Raw genomic sequence first — 23,454 nt, 5'->3', positions numbered from 1 at the left:
AAGAGCTGTTGTGGACTTGACAGCAACATGAAGTGAAAAGACGTCAGTCTACCATGTACATTACGATAAATAGGAGACTAATCAGGGAACATGTTCCCTTTTCTTGCTGATGGAAGCTCAGAAATCAAAGCACTAAAACAAAAAAATAAAAATGTCACTGCAGTGCACTTTCAGTTCTTTTTATTGAGAGTAAACTTTGCACTGACACTTTCATTTTTAGTTTTGGCCACACATCAAACCCTTTCTTTTGACCAGCTGGGAATGTATCAAGTATAATCTGTGAGAGTGCAATTTCAATCTCTTAAACTCTGAAGATGTCAGATGAGGGAGCATTAAATCATAAACACTAATGCAACCGCTTGCGTGACGCCATCGATGCCACACACACACACACAAAAAAAAAAAAAAAAAAAAAAAAAAAAAAGGGAATATTTAGCCGCTGTCCCTCCGCAGCCCCACCAAACATCCGACATTCGGCAGCATGTTTCTGCAAAACAAAGACGCAGCGTGTGCCCAAACACTGACGTGAATCCCCTCCATCCTCAGGGAGCGGAGCCTGAAATGTCACAACTGCCCTCATCTCAGCGGGCTTCGTGCAATGCTATGAGCCAGCTACCTTCACAGTTCTCACTTTATCACTTCAGGTTTCAGAAAATGCTTAAAAATCAGTTTTAAGTGAGTCAGTTTGAGTTTTACAAAGGGTGTCTTTGTATTTGTTTGGCATGCCATCAAAGGACATTTAAAATCCCCACATTTATTCTCATTTCACTCCCCAGAGCACCAAATCAGTCCTCATCACAGCAGGCAGTGTTTAGTTCCCTTGTAAACATTGTATTTGGGCAATAAAGTTTAAAGATTTGAGGCTTGATGACATCCCAGCAGTTACATTTCCAAGGCGGCGTCAAATCAAAGTTCAACATTCACATAAAGTGTTTTTTGATCATCGTGGAAAAGCAGCGGATTCCTTCAGAGAGGCTCAAAGAGGTTTTTCATTCAGGGCTGAAAATGTGGGCGCTGCGACTCACCCGTGGGGGGGGGGGGGGGGGGGGGGGGGGGAGATTAAACAAAATCAGTGTATTAAAGTGTTATCATCATCATCATCATCATCTTTCATTAAGAAGCATGTTTAAAAAGCAATGACACTAATAAATAGCAACAGATAAATACAATCAGAACAAAACAAAACAAAGAAAAAGGCACACAGATCCAACAACTCTGGTCTCAACAGAAAGAAACATCTTCTCTATAATTAAAGGAATAAAAAGAATCAAATACAGCAGAAACCCAAACCCACGTCCCATCGATTAGAGCACACTGCAGGGTGCTATAAGTAGTGGAAAAGATATGATAAAAAGTTACATAAAACCATAAAATGTGCTCACATTTACAGTATTAGTTATGCCTGCTTTGGCTCAGAAACCGCACGACTCAAAGAACCAGCTCACACGAGCACCAAACAATAAACAGATTCATGAATCAGTGCAGCAGCGTTTTAACAATATATTCTCATTTATTTTACAGTCGTATAAACACCGTTTACAACAGCTTCTGTGAAGACAAAACTTGTGAAAGTGGCTGAAATCTCGCTTTTTATGAAAAATCAGCTTGTTTAAATGTGCTGCAGGGTAAAGTCAAACTTTAAAACACATTGTGTATAATCCAAAGTGATAAAGCATATCTTAGTTTACCATCTGCTAACTGTTTACTCTTTTAATTGGTTTAACATTTAATAATTTTGATTGGACGACTTGTTTGAAGCACTTTAAACCTTTTGACTGTATTTTATTTATCAGGTTTAATAAAGTAAAGGATCATTCTGAAGTCAGTCTTCAGCTTAAAATGCCAAATTATTTCCTCCGTGATATTTGTAGTTTTTTTAAAATCAAAGCAAGTATGAATGATCTGAGGAGGTTAAATACTGGATATCATTATTCTCAGATTAATTTGATTGGTTGATGAATTACCTCATTTAATACCCACTGTATTCTGTGTGCTACGTGAGATCTGGTGCACTAACACTGAGCCAAAGTGGCAGAAAAACAGTGTAAATCTCTGCAGATTAAACATGAAGATGCATCTTTGATACAAAACATTTGAAATGTGCAGCGAGTAGCAAAAAAACAAACAAAAACAACCCCCCCCCCAGAACAAAAAAAACAAACAAAAAAAAAAAAAAAAAACAGAACTCAATCTGCTCTGCAAACAAGCACCCACTGAACTTCCAGCTTTATGGGCGCTGCTCTGCAGCTGGGGCTGGCCTCTGACCTTCACGTGCAGAGAGGTGCTGTAATAGTGTGACGTTTACGCAGCAGACTGTGCCAGTCTGCTGAAAAGAAAGATCAGGACTGTATTGGCACTAACACAAACAGGCACAGTGTGCATGAAGGTCCAGAAATCAGAATTAGGCCCTCTGATTGTACAGCACGCTATAAACAGGCTCCAAAGTTACAGTTATCTTCATATATTTGGCTCTTGGAGCTCTGAACTGGCTTGTGGTTGGGTTAGTGTGAGAATCAAGTGTAGTTAAATGAGGCAAGTTTGGATTTCAGCATGAACAGCACCAAAACTTCACCCTGAACAAACTTAGGAGACAAACAGAAGAGGTGGGGAATTAAATTAAAATAAGAAAAAAACTAAACTAAACTAAAACACGGAGCATTTTGTTGTGTTATGATATCAGTAGCTCTCCGTTCATGGTTTAAACACTTCAAAGAATAATTTGTCTGTTTTTAGAGCAGACAAAAAGCACTTAAAAATAATCAAAACGTGTATGACATCATCTTTCCTGGACAGAGTCCGCAGGTCTTTAAGTCCTCTCTAAATACAGTATAATACATACAGTAAACACTCCACCCCCCAAACACAGGCACCACCATCACACATCTTGCATCATCCATCAGTGCTTCTCTCTGATTGGTTTTCTTTCTCTTTATCTCGGCTCTACCTTCTCTTTCTCTCTACATCTGTCACTTTCACACTAGGTGTTCCTGCTCCGTCCACTCTTCAGGTGACCGGTCCTCCTCTAACTGAAGGACGAGGTCTGAGTCTCTCTCCATTGCCGGGGCAGTGTGTGCGGGACTGTTTCCATGTTGGGAGTGTGAATGCGGGTGTGTGTGCGCTTCGTCCAGCGACAGGTCAGCCACACACCCTGCATCCACACCCTCTTCTCCAGCGTCTCTTTTTTCCAGCTCCAGAGTGCTCGGCCTCGACGTCTTCACGCCCTCGGCTCCCGGTGGGCCGGTCGCCGACCCTCTGCCTACTTCCGACTCGCCCTCCAGGGGCTGCCGGATGGGGGCGGAGGTCTGGCTCTCAGTCTCGGTGTGTGTGTCGGGAGAGGAGTCTGTTTCTGTGGTGGGCGGGGAGGGGATGAGAGCCAGGCTCTGCGGGTTATTCTGGGGGTTTATGTTGTTGTTAAACCAGGCCATGATGTTATCCAGCAGCTGAGCGCTGGCTGTGGGGTCCAAGGGCTCCAGGCTCTGAGGGTCACTGGGGGTGAAAGGGCCCCCTGGGGGAATCACTGGTGAGAGCAGCAGCTCTGGCTCAAGCTCTGGAGATGGGAGGCACAACTGGGTAGGGGGCTGGGGGTCTGATTTAGGGGGACGTTCGACGGCGTAGGCAGCAGGGCGCTCTGCGGTGTAAGAGCTGCTGTGTTCGGGGCAGGGGTTGTAGGAGCTGTCTGGTTTAGGGTTGCTGTTGTACGTGGCTGCATGTTCCCGGCTATAGGAACTAGGATGTGCGGGGTTTGGAGCGGGGAGGCAGGAGGCGGCGTGCTCAGCCTTGGCTAAATATGCACTCAAATGGCAGGAAGTCTGCTCTTTGCTGTCATAACGAGGGTCTGTGATGGTGATATGATCGAGCACATATGGGGCAGTCAGTGCACTCTGATCCTGTCTGTGGCTGCTGGGGTTGCTGCAGGCAGGTTCAGTGGTGTAAGGAGCAGCATGTGTACTGTGTATGTATGTGTGGTGTGAGCTGAGCTGCTCCTGCGTGTTTGTGTCCAGGTCGTAAGGAGTGGTTATGCTCCCCAGTTTCATAAGGCTGTCTCCCAGCTCCAGCAGCTCTGCGCTGAGGGAGGGAGGAGGCGGAGGGAGGGGGAGGGAGCTGGATACACAAGGCTGGGAGGTGGAGTCTGTCCTGTTAGGCGGGTGAGGAGGATCCAGGATGGACGCGGGGAAGGATGAGCCTCTGGCTCCTGGAGGACCCTCTGTGTTGAGAGAGTGTAAAACAGCATCGACCAGGTCTCCCGCTGGAGCCGCTCTTCTCTCCTGATCCACCCTCCCCTCCATCCCTCCCTCCAGTCCTCGTTCTCGGCGCGACTCCTGCAGCGACAGCTGGATGGCCAGAAGGATGTTGGGATCGTCTTCGTCGAGCGAGCCGAGCGCTCTCCTGCGACCCTCGCCCCTCTCCGTGCCTTCTGAAACACGAAATGTCACATTAAAGCACAGACTGCTGTGCGTGGCTTGATTACAAATTGATCCCAGTGATCGATGGCTCTGGGTGCTTCGACTGGAACAGACTGATGGAGCAATAAAGTAAAATCCCATTTACTGGTTGTCTTGTGCACTGACAAGACAATTTATTAATATAGGCAGGATCCAGAACAGAGTGTTTGCCAATATACTGCCTGTACCGGCTGTATACAGAACAATAAATTAATGAACACTACACTGTATTAATCTGAAAAATTTTTTGTTAAATACTTGATATAAGCCAGTTATACGGTGCATTAAAATGCTTGCCACACCTGTGTTGTCACTCCTCCTGCTGGTCTCTGGTGTGTTACTGCTGCTTCTAAGGCTGTGCAAACTCAGCATGTCTCCTCTGCGCCGTGGTCTGTGTCTGCGACGGTACTGGATGTCAGCATAATCCTGCAAAGAGTTATTCGAGTTCTATTATAAGAAAAAGACAACTTGAGGGAGCTATTTTGTGTCAGGCAGCATCAAAATCTCAAGCACAGAAAACAACATTCAGCCCATCATGCTTGTCCCTAAATATGCCAAAAAAAAACAAAAAACAAAAAAACTGGTGAATTACCTGCGACTGTCTCTCTCTCTGATCTGCTCCCAGTACGGAGTGCCGACTTCCCATCTTAACACACATAAGCAAACTATGTCAGCTGCTGCCGCCGCAGTCATGCATTAATACGACCTCATACACAAGTAGGTCACTAAAGCGGAGGTTTAGGAAGTAGCATTAGCGAGGCATGAGCCAAGATATTAGCAGAACGAAGAGAAGTTAGTGTTTGTGAGTGTGGTGTGACAGAAGGCGTTTGTGTTTACCTCAGGAGAAGCAAAGCCAAGGTACTCCCAATCCCACGATCCTCCAGGGTAACTGAAATGAATGTTAGCACACAATTACTTTTTTTAAAAACACATTTGAAGCAAACTAAACAACACTCAGCTTCAGTTTAAGTTCTTATGCCACTTCTTTATCCCCTGAATCCCTCTAAGTGGCTCTATGTAGTGAATTTGTTAACTTGAGCCAAAATTAGAACCATATTGTCTCTCTGTGCGTTGTGTGTGTGCTTTCTTACTTCCTGCGAGGAGGCTCTGGAGAGTCATTGGGAGCGACGCCACGGGCCACTGATGCCAAGAACTCCTGCCTCTTCTGCTGCACCAGGCGGGCCGCGCTGATGATCTTATGGCACGGCGTCCTCAGGTACGGACGGTTGACCTTCTGGGCCAGATCCTCTACGACCATCTCTAAGTCAGTCTGGGAGGACAAACAGAAGAAAGTGTTGAACACCGTCTTCCCCCCGTCAGACCGTGTAATTGTCTTGCAATCAACAGTGGTAGGTTGATCGTGCTGCTCAACTTCTGCATGACCACTTGGTTGCATCAAGTACTTACACTTGCAAAAATAGCGCAATCACTGATTTTTCCTAATAAGAGGTTTCCATCCCATTTATAATCTAGTGTGACTGAAATGCGAAAAAACCCATTAAACCGACTCTTTTGCGTGTATATTTTAACAGATGTACCCAGTCCTCTGTCCACCAAGGCCATAATACACCCCAAAATTTGTTTATGTTCTACACAGTTTACCCCTACAGAGTCCAGGAATCCCTGTAGGCACTTCAGGGGTGTTAGTCCTGTTCATGCAGAGGATGCACACTTGTTGGATATATATTAAAATACCTGCATGAGCTCAAATATCTCTTTCTGGGTGCTGCCTTGCTGGAGGAAGAAGCCGTATGGGTAAGAGCACTTCAGCACGCGCCGCGTCTTCAGCAGCTCAGTCACGCCGTCCTCAATGAAGCGTGTGTCTGGGGGAGTGCCTTCACCTGCAGAAGAAAAGACACGTGTTTTATAGCTAGCCATGACTTTAATGAGCACAGGATTAATGTCTTATGACCCGGACGCACCAAAGCTTGGGTGTGAGTCTGAAAGGCATGACCTATTTGCGCTTTGGCAAAAACAAATATGCTATTCTCGGGCAAACGGCTTGCAGCTGACAAGCAGTTTACTCAGACTTCTTTTGAATCCTTTTCATGAGATCAGTGCAGGACACTTACGGCTAATGAAGGCCCTGCTCAGCTGCTCCATCTTCTCTTTAGCCGTTTTTAGCAGCTTTTGTTCCAACTAACACACACACAGACACACACAGACACACACAGACACACAGAAGAGAGAATACACACACCAAATGATCACGAGATGTTTCTCTGGAAGCATTTTAGATTTTTGGGCGAGGTTTGCATCGTTATGAACGTATCTGTCGAGTGTATTACCTTGTAACTGTGTTCATGGTTCTTGAAGCGAGTGTAGTAGTGCATGAAACGGTCCAGCTCCTGGAAACTTTTGTGCTTCTTTTCTGCCTGTAAAAAAGAAAAACTCTTACTTCATTTAAACTCCTCTGTGTGTGTGTGTTTACTCACTGTACTCAGTGAAAGAGACTGAACAACTTCTATATTTGTGTGAATACAGACTCACTCAGCTATACCTATTTAGCTGCTCATTAATACATATATCTAATCAGCCAATCACATGGCAACAACTCACTGCATGTAGACAGGGTCCAGACAACCCTTTGAAGTTCAAATTGAACATAAGAGCGAGGAAGAAAGGTGATTAAAGTGATTTGGAACGTGGTGTTGTTGTTGGTCTGAGTATTTAAGAAACTGCTGATCTACTCTAAGGTTTACAGAGAGTAAGAAGAGAAAATATCCAGTGAGCAGCAGTTCTCTATGTGAAAATGCCCTGTAGATGCCAGAGGTCAGAGGAAAAAGGGCACACTGCCATGAGCTGATAGGAACACAACAGTAACTCAAACAACAACATTACAACTACGATATGCAGAAGAGCTAAGAACAGGAAACATACATGCTCAGTGAAATTTGACAGAGGATTGAAAAAAATGTTGCCTGGTCTGATGTGTTCCAATTTCTGCTGCCAATGACAAAGTCAAAAATAACATGATAGCATGGATCCATCCTGGCTTGTATCAACAATTCAGGCTGGTGTTGGTCATTTAATGGTGTGGAGGCCCCCTAGTACCAAATAACCATCGTCGAAACACCACAGCTGCTCCATCCCTATATGGCCACAATGTAAGAGTCTTCTGATTGCCACTTCCAGCAGGATTATGCACCTTGTGACCTCTGTGGCCTCCAGTCACCAGATCTCAATCCAATAGAGCATCTTTGGGATGCAGTAAAACACGAGATTCACATCACAGCTGGGCAGGCAACTGTGTGACCCTATTATGTCAATATGGACCAAAATCTAAGAGCAATGTTTTCAGGGGGAAAGGGGGTCCAACCAGGTACTAACAAACTGGACCAAAAAATAGTGTCCAGCAAGTGTTTTTACATCAGTGGAAGCTTATATGGGATAAAGTGTGTGTGTATTCTCCATTTTATGAGTGAGTAAGTGTTTATACCTCTACAGTCATCTCTTTGGACTGCTCTTCAAGCTGCTGGATGACCTCATAGCGAGTACAGCGATAGTAGCCACCTGTTGATGAGCTGTGTTTCTTCCACTCCTCCAGACAGATCCAACAGAAGTCATACTTACACTACACAGAGAGAAAAACACCAAGGTTAATTTATTAGGAATAAAATTAAATACAGAAAAATTTTTTAATACACCGAGCAATCAACATTCATGCCTTTAAACGAAGACACACAGCAGACAGAGTTTAGTGTTTACCTTAGCACACTGCATGTGGTTGCAGCCCTCATTCTTCTGAATGGGAGACTTGCAGTTGGCACACGATTTGGAGTTGGTCAGCAGCCACAGGCAGTTAGCAGCATCCTCATAGGCCTCGCTCACACCTGCCACTGTGGGAAAGCACACACAAACACACAGGTGGACGCACACACATTAGCAACATCTCTGCAGTCTAACACCTGGCCTGCAGACACATTCCGGCACATTACGCAAATATTAGTGACTTAAACACCTGCCAGCATCACATAAAATACAGCAGGCACATCCAGATAAGACGTCCTGACAGCTGCTCTTAGCTACCATATTGCTGGGCAGTTAAAGTTACAGTAAAACAAACAAAACAGCACAGGCATACACTCTTCAGGCTTCATCTCTGTGACTTTCTGGAGCCAGTTCCTCCACATCTGACAATCACATGGCTCATGGGCCTCGCCAAGGCACTCCCTGCAGACACCGGGAGATAAAGAGAGAAGTTAATAAAGTCAAATCCAGCTAACCAAGACTACATAAGCATAAGAGCAAACACAGAATCCTAAGAGTTTCTGGGAATAAAGAAAACAGACGGGAACACAAAAGAAGTAAAAGTTTCTGATAAAACAGATTTGGCTGGCGTGGTTTCAGATTAAGCAGTAATAACTCTTTTTTGCGTAGTAAGTTAGAACATGTGTATGCACATTTCATAAAACAATATTTATTCATGCCATTATGATCTGTGTGCACAATGCTGACGTTACTGCTCACACAGCAGCCTTTGTCCAGCTGCATGAACATAAAATGACTATAATATTTAGGTGTTCGGGTTAAATAACACACTAGCCTGTAATGTAACAGATCCAGACTTGTGTCCGACTTTGCTAAATTACATGTCAGTGACAGTGTCAATAAAACATGGCCATGTGTGATGGATGGATGCATGCAACCACACAACTGAGATACTTAGGTAATATTCATTTGGTCTTTTGTCTTATGTTTACGTTATGCTCTAAAGTTTCTGTGATCATAAGTTAATTAATTTGATATTTTGAGTTTACCTGTAATGCATGACAGCACTAAGCTATAGCCCAAATGGTGGCATAGACTTTCCTTTGCATTGTTTGTTATTTTATACAGGTATGTTATATTGATTATATTTCTGCTCTTTCTGAGTTACCTGACCTCCGCTCCAGTCCTTCCTGGTTTGGCTGAAAGAGGAGGCTGAGGGTGGAGCTGGTTTAAATGCAGAAGCCAATAAAGTGGAATGGACCATCTATTGTGATCATGCAGGGGAATGGGGTTCTTCTTGAATGATGGTTATCTGTTATCTCTTTAGTTTTCACCTTTGGTGTATATAATGGTTTATTCATTTGCTATATAACTGGAGCTGTTTCTCATTTGGGCAGGTCAGTTTGTTGAGTTATGTTTTTGTTAAGTGATTTTTGAGTAGCGGTCTGTTAAGTTAACCTCTTTTATGGGCCCACTTGGTTCTTAAAGACTTTATTTTTTGTTATTTTGAATTTTTGTAATCATCTTGTCCTTTTTGGGGGTATAATAAAACCCATTTTTTGAAGTTTACATTTGTGCCTGTGTGTTCCTGGCTGCTTGGTTCATGACAATTGGTGGCAGCAGTGGGATACAGCCAGTTTAAAAAAAAAAAATACACACACACAAAAAAGGCACTTTTTTTTTTTTTTCCCTCACTCCTTATCGAACCATGCAGAGAGGAGCAAGGAGTGCGAGAGTAGTCCGAGGAGATGTACCAAGCCAGCAAATGGGCTCAGAAGGACAAGTCGATGGAGAACAGGAGGAGAATGGAGCTTCTGGAGGGGTAGACAGCACTGAGGGCCAAGGTAGGGAGCCAACGATATCGGATCTGATCTCTCTTCTCCGTTCACATATGGGCCAGCAGGAGGCCAGAGAGGCTAAACAGAAGGAGGAGAGTGCAAAGCAAGAACAACGTTTTAAAGCACTTCAACACCAGTTTCAGTTGTTACAGGTAGAAGTACAAGCCCGCACTTCTCCAGTGCCTGAAGGTCAGGCAGTTGAATCACCTGATCCAGCATCTCTAGATGATGACATTCTTCCTCAAGCTGGTCCCAGTATATCAGTTACTGGTTCATCAGGTCAGTCCCATTTTCTGGAGCCTAAGTTGCAAAAACTCACCAACGAGGATGATATTGAACATTTTTTGATTACCTTCGAACGCATTGCAATGGCCTGTCGGTGGCAGAGACATGATTGGGTTTTTCACCTTGTACCGCTGCTTACGGGCAAAGCAAGAGGTGCATATGTACATATGGATGTTGATGATTTTTTGGATTATGACAAGGTTAAGGCAGCTATTCTTTATAAATATGATATCAATCCTGAGACCTATAGGCAGAGATTTCGATCTCTTGATGTAAACCCTGCAGAAAGCCCTAAAGAGTTGTATGCACGGCTGAAGGAGCTTTATGTAAAATGGGTCCACCCTGAAGATAAAACCATTCAGGACATTGGGGAAATCATCATTCTTGAGCAATATTTACGAATGCTATCTCCCGAGTTGCAGGTGTGGATAAAAGAGCATAATCCGCCTTCTGCTGCTGAGGCTGCAAAGCTGGCTGACGTTTTTGTGGCGGCACGGAAAAAGGGACAGCCTTGGAGCTTCATGGCTTGGAAAACGAAGGACAGCCGGAAATCACTCCCGCAAAGACCAGCTGCCAATGTGAGTAGGGCTTCATATAGCCACTCACCCAATGGGTCTTTGAAGTCCCCGGCCAAACCCTTGGTATGCTATCTTTGTGGAATGGAAGGTCATACAAAGCCCATGTGCCCTGAAAACTCAGCTAAATTAACCCAAATGTGCTTTGTGCCTCGAAACCATGATAACTCTGAGATAAAATTAGACAGAGGGTTAAAGATGACATCAGTTGAGATTAATGGTGATACATTAAAGGCACTAATTGATACAGGTAGCACACAGACTCTTGTACACAGACAGTTTGTCCCCTTAAATAGTATTAATATGACTGAAACGATTCCTGTTTGTTGTGTTCATGGAGATGAAAAGCCTTATCCAACAGCGGACCTATACATCAAGGTGCAAGGACAGGTTTATCTCCTGAATATTGGGGTTGCAGATAATTTGCCATTCCCTGTTATATTAGGCCGAGATCTACCTGTGCTGTTTGACCTTTTGGATTATAGCCACACATGCAATGTTGCAGTAACTAGGGCTCAAGCTATGAAGCCAGCAGATGCCACTCAGACCCTTAGTGCTCTGCCATTTTATGAGGCAGAATTAGAGACGGCACCCGGGAAGTTGCGCAAGTCCCGCATGGAGAGGAGGCGAGAGAAATTTCATCATACTATTGTGAAAGCATCTCCCGTCTGTGAACCTGAAATGTCTTTGGACTTTAAAGTCCCAGCTAATATCACTGAGATGCAACACAATGATCCAGTATTAGCACCCTTTTTTCAGAAAGCCAAAAAACAAGGACATGAGATGGAACCAGATATTAACAGCAGTGAGGATTTTTTTCTGAAAGATGGCATTCTTTATCGCCGGCAAAGATCACAGGTACAGCTGATGGTTCCTAGTGGAGTCAGGGAGGTGGTACTGAATTTGGGGCACTCTGTGCCGTGGGCAGGACATTTAGGGAAGCATAAAACCATGGCTCGCATTAGGAAGCATTTCCACTGGCCGGGCCTGCGTGCTGATGTGGCCCAATTTTGTAAAAGCTGCCCTCAGTGCCAAAAGACTTCCATCAAAACCCCCTCCAGAGCTCCACTTCAGCCTTTGCCAGTTATTAGCACCCCATTTGAACGGTTGGGGATGGATGTTGTCGGACCTGTTGAGAAAAGCAGGGCAGGGAACCGTTACATGCTGGTAATAACTGATTATGCCACAAAGTACCCTGAAGTTTTTCCTCTTAAATCTGTAAAGACCAAGTCTGTGGCTTTTTGTCTGGTGCAATTTTTCTCAAGGGTGGGATTCCCTCGTGAGATCCTGACAGACCGTGGGACTAATTTTATGTCAACTTTATTAAAACAGGTCTACCAGCTTCTTGGCATTAAAGGGCTAAGGACTACTCCATACCATCCTCAAACAGATGGCCTGACGGAGCGCTTTAACCAGACCCTGAAGCAGATGTTGCGCAAGTTTGTGAATGACACTGGTACTGACTGGGATCAGTGGCTGCCTTACCTGCTCTTTGCGTATAGAGAAGTACCCCAAGTTTCTACTGGCTTTTCACCTTTTGAACTGTTATATGGTCATGAAGTAAGGGGGCCCCTCTCTTTGCTGAAAGAAATGTGGGAGGGTGACCGGAGTGAGGCAGGGGCTACTAATGTCATCTCATATGTTATACAGATGAGGGAGCGACTTGAGAAGATGACTGAGCTAGCCCAAGCTCATATGGTAGCTGCCCAGCAACATCAGAAGGTCTGGTATGATCGGTCAGCTCGGGAGAGGTCATTTGAACCTGGACAAAAGGTACTTGTACTCCTTCCAAGTGATGACCGTAAGCTGTTAGCTAAATGGCAAGGACCTTTTCAGATTCAGCAGAAACTGGGAGCTACCACCTATCGGCTGGCAACTCCAGGTCACTCTCGCTCCAGTCGAGTTTTGCATGTAAATCTCCTGAAGGAGTGGGTGGAGAGGCCGAAGAGAGCAGAAGTTCTTTTGATAAGGGAGATTCATGAGGAGGAAGAGGTAGAGGAGCAGTATCTTCCTTCAGGGGTGCTCCAGCATTTGGACCTTAATCACCTTTCAGAAGAAAAACAGCTTCAGGTGAAAGAGTTATGCAGCTCTGGGGTGTTTCAGGAGAATCCTGGGAGGACGGATGTTATTGAACATGACATTATATTAAAGGATGGAGCATCTGTGAGACGTATGAGTTATAGGATTCCAGAGCGGCTGTTAACATCATTGAGGAAGGAGGTGGATTTAATGTTGTCTCTAGGGATCATTGAACCATCTAAGAGCGAGTGGTGCAACCCAGTGGTTTTGGTCCCAAAGAAGGATAGTAGCCTGCGGTTTTGTATTGATTTCAGGTACTTGAATGCCATCTCAAAGTTCGATTCATACCCTACACCTAGGGTTGATGATCTGATTGAGCGACTTGGGAAAGCCCAGTACCTGACGACTCTGGATCTCTGCAAAGGCTATTGGCAGGTGCCACTTACTCAGCGCTCAAGGGAACTGACTGCCTTCCGGACACCATGGGGGCTATTCCAATTCACAGTCCTGCCTTTTGGTTTGCATGGAGCCCCTGCAACATTTCAGAGGCTGATGGATCGGGTACTGTGTGGTTTGTCAGAGTTCACGGCAGCATATCTGGATGATATTGTGATTTACAGCCAAACCTGGGAGGAACACCTCCAACATCTAGAAAAGGTACTAGAGCGTCTCAGAGAAGCTGGGCTGACTGCTAATTCGGCAAAATGTGTTTTTGCCAAGGCTGAAACTGAATATCTGGGATTTGTCATAGGTAATGGGGTGATAAAACCACAAGTGAGCAAAATCAGTGCAATTGAATCCTGCAGTTTGCCACAGACAAGGAAACAACTTAGATCATTTCTTGGCATGGCAGGGTTCTACCACAGATTTATCCCTCATTTCTCTGCCAGGGCGTCTCCCCTCACTGATCTAACAGGTTCTAGGTGCCCTAACCAGATTCAGTGGACGGAGGAGGCTGAGGCAGCTTTCCAGGACATCAGGCAATCCCTCAGTAAGACTCCAGTCTTGTATACCCCAGATTTTGAGAAACCTTTTATTCTTCAAACTGATGCTTCTGACAGGGGTCTGGGGGCTGTTCTTCTACAGGGACCACCCAATGAGCGACACCCAGTGGCTTTCATTAGCCGTAAAATGTTCCCAAGAGAGATGAGATACTCAACGGTGGAAAAAGAGGCTTTAGCAATCAAGTGGGCACTTGATTCCCTCAAGTATTACCTCCTAGGCCGGGAATTTACACTGGAAACTGACCACAAGGCGTTCCAGTGGTTGGAGAAAATGAAGGATACGAATGGACGAATCACCAGATGGTACCTTGCGATGCAGCCATTCCGTTTTACCATTCAGCATATCGCAGGCAAGAACAACTGCACAGCGGACTATCTCTCTCGCTGTTCCAGCTCACTGCTGAAGGGGGGGAGTGTGTGATGGATGCATGCAACCACACAACTGAGATACTTAGGTAATATTCATTTGGTCTTTTGTCTTATGTTTACGTTATGCTCTAAAGTTTCTGTGATCATAAGTTAATTAATTTGATATTTTGAGTTTACCTGTAATGCATGACAGCACTAAGCTATAGCCCAAATGGTGGCATAGACTTTCCTTTGCATTGTTTGTTATTTTATACAGGTATGTTATATTGATTATATTTCTGCTCTTTCTGAGTTACCTGACCTCCGCTCCAGTCCTTCCTGGTTTGGCTGAAAGAGGAGGCTGAGGGTGGAGCTGGTTTAAATGCAGAAGCCAATAAAGTGGAATGGACCATCTATTGTGATCATGCAGGGGGAATGGGGTTCTTCTTGAATGATGGTTATCTGTTATCTCTTTAGTTTTCACCTTTGGTGTATATAATGGTTTATTCATTTGCTATATAACTGGAGCTGTTTCTCATTTGGGCAGGTCAGTTTGTTGAGTTATGTTTTTGTTAAGTGATTTTTGAGTAGCGGTCTGTTAAGTTAACCTCTTTTATGGGCCCACTTGGTTCTTAAAGACTTTATTTTTTGTTATTTTGAATTTTTGTAATCATCTTGTCCTTTTTGGGGGTATAATAAAACCCATTTTTTGAAGTTTACATTTGTGCCTGTGTGTTCCTGGCTGCTTGGTTCATGACACCATGTCTGAATCATAAATCCTGCAGCTTACCAGCAGAAGAGGTGACCCTTTCCACAATCAACAGCAGGTGAGGGCAGAAGGGGGAAGCTTGATGGGTCAGTGTCCCCCGGGCCCGGTCGGGTCAGCCTCACCGCCCGCTCGCAACGAGCTGCAGGACACCAACGGATGGATGGATTGTTCTCCACAAATGCCTGCAAACGGGGATGTTGGAAACAATGTCAGAGAACAGACAGGGAATGTGACGAAACAAAGAAAATGTCACTAAATAGTGCAACAAGAAACAGAACAAAGGCCCAGTCTTGAAGAGAAGGTGCAAACGATTATTTTGATTTCTACCTTGATGTCAAACTGCAGATAGCGCTGGTCCATCTCTCTGGAAACAACGCTCTCTATCACATGCACAGGCACAAGCTGGTAGCACTCATATGCTGGACAGAAGATATTATGAGCATCTCCCTCCTGAATCTTTACATTGAGGAACCTGAGAAAGACACACACACAGAACTGAGCTAAAACACATCTGCTTCAATAAAAAAAAAACCACACACGCTTACACACTGAATGTTCATGCGCGTACCCTTCCCAGCAGGCTCTGCAGAACTCGTGGCCACAGGACATGTCCACTGGGTCCTCAAAGACTGAGATGGAGCAGAGACAGATTCCACACTGCAGGGGGGACGGAGCAAATCAGTCACATGATTTCAAATTTTTATTTTTATTTTTATTTCTGTTGATAAGATTACTTCTCTTTGACATGTCATTTCCATCCTCATACACAGAGGAGAAATGCAATAGCAGAACCAGTTCAGGATGTTCTGTCTTTGATTAACTCTGTACTTTTGAGGCCACAGATTGCTGGACTGTTGTACTTTAGCCATATCAGACTCTCTGGCATTTCTTCTACGGCCCAAACAGCTTTTATCTTATTCTGCAAATGTTCCACCTCACAGGTCAAACATTCTGAAAACCTAACAGAAAACCTCAACGTTGATTTTCAGGCAGACTTCCTTAAGACTGACAGTAAACCAGAGGCTAATGTTTATATGGAATGACAAAGAATTACTGCTGATGGCCTTGATCCCCTTTTTAGTAGGATTAGACATTAACCTGCAACCACTAGATAAATGAGACATCGTTTTCTGCCTTCAAAAAGAAAGCGCACAAAGAGTCTACCCTGTACTAAATATGCCTTCATACATGATCTATTTTTCATCATGAATGACTGATGTTCTTATATTAACATATATCACCACTGCTCACCATGGCCAGGCCCTCCTCTCCAGGCGTGAGGCAGCTGTCGGTGGTAGAAGTGAGAGTGAGAGTGAGGGGAGAGCGTGGGGTCCTAGGAGTGCGGGGGGAGGGCAGGGTGTCCCAGGCGTTGTACCCGCTAGGCGGTGGGGTCGGCATGGTGACACCAGAGCGCTGGCAGCAGCCCTCAGCGTCGGACATCCAGGCTTCCAGAAGCTTTTCTCTGTCCCAGTCTGAGCAAGTCAAACGTTATTAGAAAGACTGAGACAAACGCATGCATCGTGACAACAGCGCTGCGAGGGTTACTTAAGGTCACATATGAACGTCAACTTTATGACAAACCATGTGCTCGAAGCAGGGCCTCTGCAGTGAAGAGGGGGGCTTGCAGCATGTCGGCTGTCTCTACAATCAACATGTCCTTCAGCCTGCGCAGATCCTGAATCTTCAACCCCTCGTAAGGCTGAGAGGATACAGAGGGGGAGAAATGTTAGGAAGAGAGAAAAACCCGCAGTCAGAGAGAAGGTAAAAGATGGAAACAAAAACAGAATATAAAATATAAGACTGAAAAATGCTAAAAGAAGTGAAAAAGATAATGTGGAAACGATAAAAAGGACTGGGATGTGGGGCAGTCGGGGTTGGGGGTGGAGGTGGGTGAGACAGATTAAGCATTAGCATGGATTTGGCTGCAGGAAGGAAGATCAAAATGCTATCAGCTGGCAGCAGCCGCAGCTATACAGCGGTGCTGGTGACCTCGGTTTAACTGGGACTCTGAGAGACGTGGTGTGTGTATCTGTGGATCTGTGTATTACTATATACGTGTAAGAACCACTGTAAGTTGTGGATTGTGAAGAGAGAACATCAACAAGGGACAATCTGGCCAAGAAGCTGGAGACCCAAGTAGAAATATTCTAAAAATCTATAAACAGTGTCTGCACAAATGCAGAACACAAAACACTAAGTACATTTCAGGTTGGACACAGTGTTGAAACAAAATCACATACATGACCTTCAAAATACAGACAGCACATTTCGCCCCCAGATTGTTTTAATCTACACAGATTAGCAATGGTGACCTCACTGTCCTAAGATATATAGTCTTGAATCTGAAAAATAAACACACTGTACAAGTTCATGAGGGCAACCATCTACCTCTTTATCTTCACATGATTTAAATTTGACCTGCTATGCTTACGCTTATTTTCTGTCATATTCATGTTACAATGATAAACGCTTATGTTGATGTCCAAAGTTTCAAATAATGAGGTCAACGTGCGTGTAAGTAATCCGTGTAAGCCTAAAGCTCAGGATTCAGAGTGCCATAAACGCTCTGCTTCACGGACAGAGCGCCTAATCTTGGATCTTTATGATATCAGTGGAAACTGATAACAATTCTCAATATGGTCATCTGAGGCACACAGCTCCGACTGTGAGACAGAAGCTCCTCGCCGTTTCGTTTTTTTGGTCACGATGGGCAACCACTCAGAAGAAAGCCGCCTTAAAGAGAGAGGAGCTAAAGCAGCTTGTTCCAGGCAGTAGATGAGCTTAAGTGCTGCACAAACATAAAATAAATACACATTATTCTATACTGTGAATTAAGCAAAGCTATCCTTGATTAGTGCTGTGCCATATCATATAATGGCAATAATACCGGTATAAATTCTGGGCTTGTCTCATTGTGCAACAACACAGACAAGCAGACACGTCTGAGAGCGAAAGCTACGTGTCATTCTCTGATAACAATTCAGTATCTAAAAAAGGAGCCACTACAGTACTTTGCAAAATATGCAAGAAACATTAAATTTGTTTCACCAATTGAGGCTAAACAAACCATTGAGTACAACCAGGCTATGAAGAAATGTGAGGAGCAGATACTAGCAATCAAAACTTAAATGACTGCACCGAGTCCCGCTGGAGCGCTCACTAGCTGCACTCTATATGACAAGAAGACCAAGCTGTGGGTGGAAATTACTGATGCATTTATATGGTGGTAAATGAGGGCTTTAAGCAACTGGTTAAAAAGCTTGACCCAAGATATTTTTGTGCTTATGCCATGTCACTGCTATTGTACGTTCATGCTGCTGCTGCTGCTCTGAATCAATGGCAGTAACTTAATGAAAAAGAAGAATGGAAATGCTATTCATTTCATTTGCACTAATAAATGCTGCTACCTGCAATCACAGATAATCTGCTATTCAGTATTTTGTTTTCTCCATTATCACCAAACCCTAGCATAGATATAGTCCACAAGTGAAAATAGGGAGCTGGAAATGCTCCACCTAAAGAGTAATCTGGTGTAATCACATTATTGCCATACATTTACCAGTCCTCATTATCTTCATAAAACAAAAAGTCGAACCTTAAATCTGATAAATATTTCAATTCTTGTTTGAATTTTTACACAAGAGTTGTTTTCTATGCAAAAATATAATCATAAGATCTAAATGAACATGCTTGTGCACAGTAAGGATACTCCTTGTCAAGCAAATGTTTTAAAGACTCAACAGTGACTAAAAAGCTTAAAAATAACTTAGGCCAGCAGGGAAACCCTACATCGGGTAACCACGGTCTCACCTCCTTGTACTGCAGCAGGTTGGTTTCACCGTGTGCGTCTGTGTGTGACTGCTGAGCTGAAGAGGAGGAGAAAACCATCTGCGACTCCAGGCTGAGGGCCAGCTCGGTGTGGTGGTGCCGCTCGGCGTGATCGCATGGCGTCAGCTTGTCTTCGTCCTCCACAAAAAGGTCCGCCTCACTCTGGATCAGCAGCTAGAGGAGGGACGAGGCAACAAAAGGAAGGGGAGAAAGAGATAATAGAGAAACAAGAAATTAAGGCACTTTCAACAAATGACGCAGAGGAAGGAAGAGGCAAAGACAATGGGAGCAAACAGCAGGAACACAAAGGGGAAGATGAGAAAACAACAGGACAGGAAACCAAAAATATGGGAAAGGGGAAGAGATGAAAAAAATTACAAAAGGAGCAAAGGCAGACAGTGAAAGAGATTTAAATCAACAGGAGTCAAAAGACAGTTTTTGGTAAGTATAGATCAAGAAGGTTGAAGGAAGGATGCAGAAGCCAACGGAAAAGTCTTTAAAGTTTTTATCTTAAAAAAAAATCAAATTTCTGATTTTCACAGGGTCGTACATGTGAGATTTATGAAAACTTTTATTCCAGAAGGTTAATTTTCTGCCGAAGTGCTCGTTTGAGCTGGTAAAATACAAAGCAGATATACGAGGAGTTGGCATAATTCAAAATCATTGGATTGTAGATTATTTGACTGTTCCAGTTACATAAAATACAGATCACCTGCAGAGAAAATAGGTGACCTTTGGGTAGTGACTACACATGCAAGCATTCATACAGGGTTAAAAGAGTCTGTTACTTAACAGACGTATCTGTATTTTACTGTCATTACAACCACTTCATATTCAAAAAGTGTATTTTAACTTTGAATCAACTAAACCACATTTTAAAAAAGGGTTAAATTATTGTTTTTTAAGCACTGCCCTGCTTTTTGACCTTTGGTTGAAGGTCAAACCTCTTTGTTGGACTCCAAACATTTTCATATGCATGAAAAACCCTGGAGTTTGAATAGCGTCCAAGACTTTGTCTCACCTCCACACAGCTCTTCATGCCTGCAGCGGCAGCATAGTGCAGACAGGTGCTGTGGTGGTTGTCGGTGGCGTTAACATTAGCTTTCTCGTACTGGCCTCCCTCTAGCCTGGCCCCAGTCCAGTTCAGGATCATCTGGTAATGGAAAGACACACCACATGTGTCAGCTGTGGCTTCATAGAATGCAGTTTATTCCCACTACCATGCAAGCGTAGGCACTAATCTATATTTGCCCCCCCGTGCGTCTGTACCTGCAGGCAGTCTGCACGGCGCTGCTCGTCCCTCTGTGGTCTGGCCAGTCGTGGTGACAGCGCTCCCTCTGGCAGCAGCAGGATCTGTGGGCCTTGGCACAGCACATGCAGGCAAGTCTCATTGTGCACATTGCGCTTGTTGGGGTTTCCTTCTTTGCTGAACAGGAAGGACCTAAATGATGCAGACAAGAATGAAGAGATTAGATAAAAGAGGGTAAAACCGGTTCAGAGGTATTCACATGTGAGGTGGAAAGAGAGGAAAGGCCTGACAGTAACAGGAGGAAGGCTTGAAACAGAGTCAAAGAGAAGAGGAAGATGAATTATGGAAGTAAAATGGACAGTGAAATGAAGAGACAAGGTAAAGATGGCATAATATCGACTATTTCTGTTTAACATCTTTGAGATAATGGACATGCTGGCTGACGGGTGTGAGCGCAAACACATGCACACAAACACACACACTTAGCGGGTGATGGATGTGCCAGTTGCTCTGGGAGTAAGACTGTAGCTGCAGTTCTGTTTAGTAAAATAGTTTCCCCTGCTTTATGTCTGTGGAAACCTCCATTTACTGATTACTTCTCCACTCTTTTATATGCCTCAGCACCTTTCCCTTTTCAAGTTTCTTTTTACATTTTAAAAACCAAAGTCTCTTTTTGTTTTTCCCCCCACACCTTCCTATTTGCGATAAAGCCAGCGAGGAAAAACAGATTCTTTTTCATCAGCGGCACAGCACAAATAGTGTTGCACATAAAATGATTCTCTCTAATGCAAATCCAATAAAAGGAGAAGAAAAAAATAGGATGTCACAGGATTGACAATTGTAAGGACACCAGCTGAAAAGATTTTGTAAAGCCTCGCCCTCTCTTGCACAATTTGGACACGGCAGTCGATGCTTCTGAATTTGAAGTTTCTCAGTGTGTAGTCCTTCAGTCTATTCCTCCACTGCTGCCCTGCTTTTCCACTTTTGACCCTCTTATCCTGTCAGCCACAAGCCCCTGCAGCTTCTCTCTAATGACAGTGCACTGCCAATTCATCCGCACAGCAATAATCACTAATTATTCCCTCCCAACCCCAACCCAATACCCCCTCCACCACCACCTCGACACACATATGCATGCACAAATCCCGATGTTCAGGATGGATGGCCCTAATATAAGCAGGCTGTGGGGAGGTCACATGTTTTGTGTTGTTGCTGTGAAGTTATTAGTGGAGGGCAGGAAACCTCAGCGGAGCGTTAAAACTAACTACTTTGTCGTACACATGGCTGAAAAGCAAATCAGCTTGAGGAGACTCAATGCGTCCAAGATATAAATAAAAAAATAAATAAATGAAGTCGGCAGTTGAAATGTACTCTTTTGATTCTTTCAACAAAAGAAAAACAAACTTTTGCCACAATGACGTCCGAGTTGTTATTTACATATTTTTTCCTGTGACTTGTCGTGGAGGAAGGGTTACACTTCCTGAACTACACCCAGTTTTCCAGTAATAGGTCTACTTGAGATTTTCCAGTTTGCACTTCTCACGGGATTACTTGCCAATTCGACCCACAGAGACGACTAGCAGAGAGCGAATAAACACGAAGCAGATACGTGTTAAAAATAATCTGAAACAGACTCTCCATCCACCAGCCCACGCTCGTCCTCTGTGAGTCTTTATTTTGTCTGAGATTTCTCGGTTGTCTCTCTATTGCCACTGTCCAACTGAACTGCTGGAACAAAGAAGCCTTTCCTCTGATGCTTATCAGGAGCAGAGCGCTGCGTTCAGCACGCCTCTCTGGCCCATTATAGGTTAGTAGGAAGGAACACAAATAGCACATGGATTGATTCACTGTGTTATATTCTCAGACGCATTAAGCAGTTGCCGAGTCTCAGTTTTTTTCCACCTCCTTTAAACACAAACGGCCGTGTGCACACATGCAGATAGACAGATAATGAACCCCCCGCCCCCCGACCCCCCGTAATCATGGTAAGAAAGGCTAAGAGAGAGGACAAATGGGAGGAGGAGGAGAGGAGGAAGACTACTGAGTCACTGAATCAGCTGTCATGGTCAAGGCCAGCAGCTTGATTATCTCTGCAGGAGGTAACAAAGGCCCACTGGTGTGCTGCTTGCTATATTTTTCTATAGTTTGACCCCTTTTCTTAAGGCTGTGTTTGACTTAGTGACTCTGTGGTTTTTGTCAGTCTGTTGACTTGATTGCTGTTGATGGTGCTGTCTGTCTATTTCTGCGAACTCTTGTTTTGAGAAAGTGTGCAGGCGGTGAAACTCCTCACAGCACAATAGCCATGCAATGAATTCAAATCTTTTAATACTCTTAAAGAGGAACTGTAGTGATTTAGCACCGCACTTCATTAAGCAGAGAGACTCACAAGAAAGAGCTTTAAAGGAATGTACACAAAAGCGGATGGAATTTCCCAGTAAGACTTGCATAGTACTGGAAACACACAAGCCTTAGATCAGATCTGCCTCTCCAGCATCCTTATCAACTTCTCAAAATTGTAATACAAGCTTAGTCCACATACTCTGTGAAGTCTATGAAGCTTTACATGAGATGACCTGAACAGCTGTATTTTCAGACATTAGGAAGCTTCGTGCTGATGCAAAAATATTCTAACAAGAAGCAAGAAATGTGCCAGTGAAGCTAAAAATACTGAAATGTTTTAGTTACTTTATTTACCAGGATGTTGCGTTTGTCTTTGACTTCACTACAGTGTGAATGTCTCGCTAGTTTCTCTGTAATTTCTCTCACCAGATTTCAGTTTGTGGCTATTACTGCGTGTGTGCGAGAGAGCAAGCAGGCGGGGCACAGTAGAGCAAGCAGCATGGTAGCAGAGCAGGAGTGCTACTTGAGTTTATGACAACTCGTTAGCCTGCAGCAAACATCCAAGAGGTGTTAATTTGTCGAACAACCAAAGGCGGACAGATGCTGGAAGCTACTTAGACCACAAGTAGCTCAGTGTCTGATTTATAGAGGAACCACCTAAGGCCTCAATCACACAGGCCTAGAGATTGGTCAGTGACCATCCGGTCAACCACCGTTCACAAAGGAAAAATTTGTTGGCAAGAGGTAGTTTGAAGCTGCTGCTTTTTGATAGGTGAAATTTGTCGCAAAGAGGATACTGCACTGACAGCCACTTTTCAACTGCTTTGGTTGCTAGCAGGTTCGTGCGATTGCTTGTAGTTTGTATGAAAGATGCCGACGTGTCTGCAAATGCTTGCAAAGTGACAGTGAAACTGTGAGATGTGCGATGCAAAGTGAGACTGACAGATGGAGACCAGAGACTCTCCCATCCCCGCCATCCACTGTTCTTTCTGTATATTTAGGGCTGTGCAGTTTCTATGTCTGGAATGGTGATTGTACAACTTTTA

At 44.1% G+C, this 23,454-nt stretch overlaps 1 protein-coding gene across 2 annotated transcripts in view; it reads right to left on the bottom strand.

Annotated features, from left to right (window-relative positions):
• Positions 1-163: 163 nt before the first annotated feature.
• The window catches only part of LOC146643860 (ankyrin repeat and IBR domain-containing protein 1-like), a 28,072-nt gene continuing 4,781 nt past the window's right edge, over positions 164-23,454 (bottom strand). The window contains exons 3-21 of one of the 2 annotated variants that reach the window (XM_085395691.1): positions 20,089-20,260; positions 19,841-19,972; positions 18,802-18,993; positions 16,573-16,690; positions 16,243-16,463; positions 15,560-15,648; positions 15,319-15,463; positions 15,013-15,173; positions 8,527-8,615; positions 8,151-8,281; positions 7,882-8,016; positions 6,731-6,817; positions 6,515-6,581; positions 6,138-6,283; positions 5,534-5,712; positions 5,280-5,331; positions 5,035-5,088; positions 4,745-4,868; positions 164-4,414 (exon numbers count right to left, since the gene is read on the bottom strand). In XM_085395691.1, the coding sequence (XP_085251817.1) occupies positions 2,973-4,414; positions 4,745-4,868; positions 5,035-5,088; positions 5,280-5,331; positions 5,534-5,712; positions 6,138-6,283; positions 6,515-6,581; positions 6,731-6,817; positions 7,882-8,016; positions 8,151-8,281; positions 8,527-8,615; positions 15,013-15,173; positions 15,319-15,463; positions 15,560-15,648; positions 16,243-16,463; positions 16,573-16,690; positions 18,802-18,993; positions 19,841-19,972; positions 20,089-20,260 (3,736 nt within the window). In that variant the 3' untranslated portion in view covers positions 164-2,972. The remainder of the gene's footprint in view (positions 4,415-4,744; positions 4,869-5,034; positions 5,089-5,279; positions 5,332-5,533; positions 5,713-6,137; positions 6,284-6,514; positions 6,582-6,730; positions 6,818-7,881; positions 8,017-8,150; positions 8,282-8,526; positions 8,616-15,012; positions 15,174-15,318; positions 15,464-15,559; positions 15,649-16,242; positions 16,464-16,572; positions 16,691-18,801; positions 18,994-19,840; positions 19,973-20,088; positions 20,261-23,454) is intronic. The other variant, XM_085395692.1, reaches the window with a different exon arrangement.

The sequence above is a fragment of the Rhamphochromis longiceps genome, linkage group LG22 (genome assembly GCF_057381845.1).
Source record: "Rhamphochromis longiceps isolate RC_006_pf linkage group LG22, R_longiceps_female_GT1.1, whole genome shotgun sequence".
NCBI classification, from domain to species: domain Eukaryota; kingdom Metazoa; phylum Chordata; class Actinopteri; order Cichliformes; family Cichlidae; genus Rhamphochromis; species Rhamphochromis longiceps.
The sequence above is the reverse complement of the archived record's forward strand: the minus strand, read 5'-3'. Positions and strand labels throughout refer to the sequence as shown.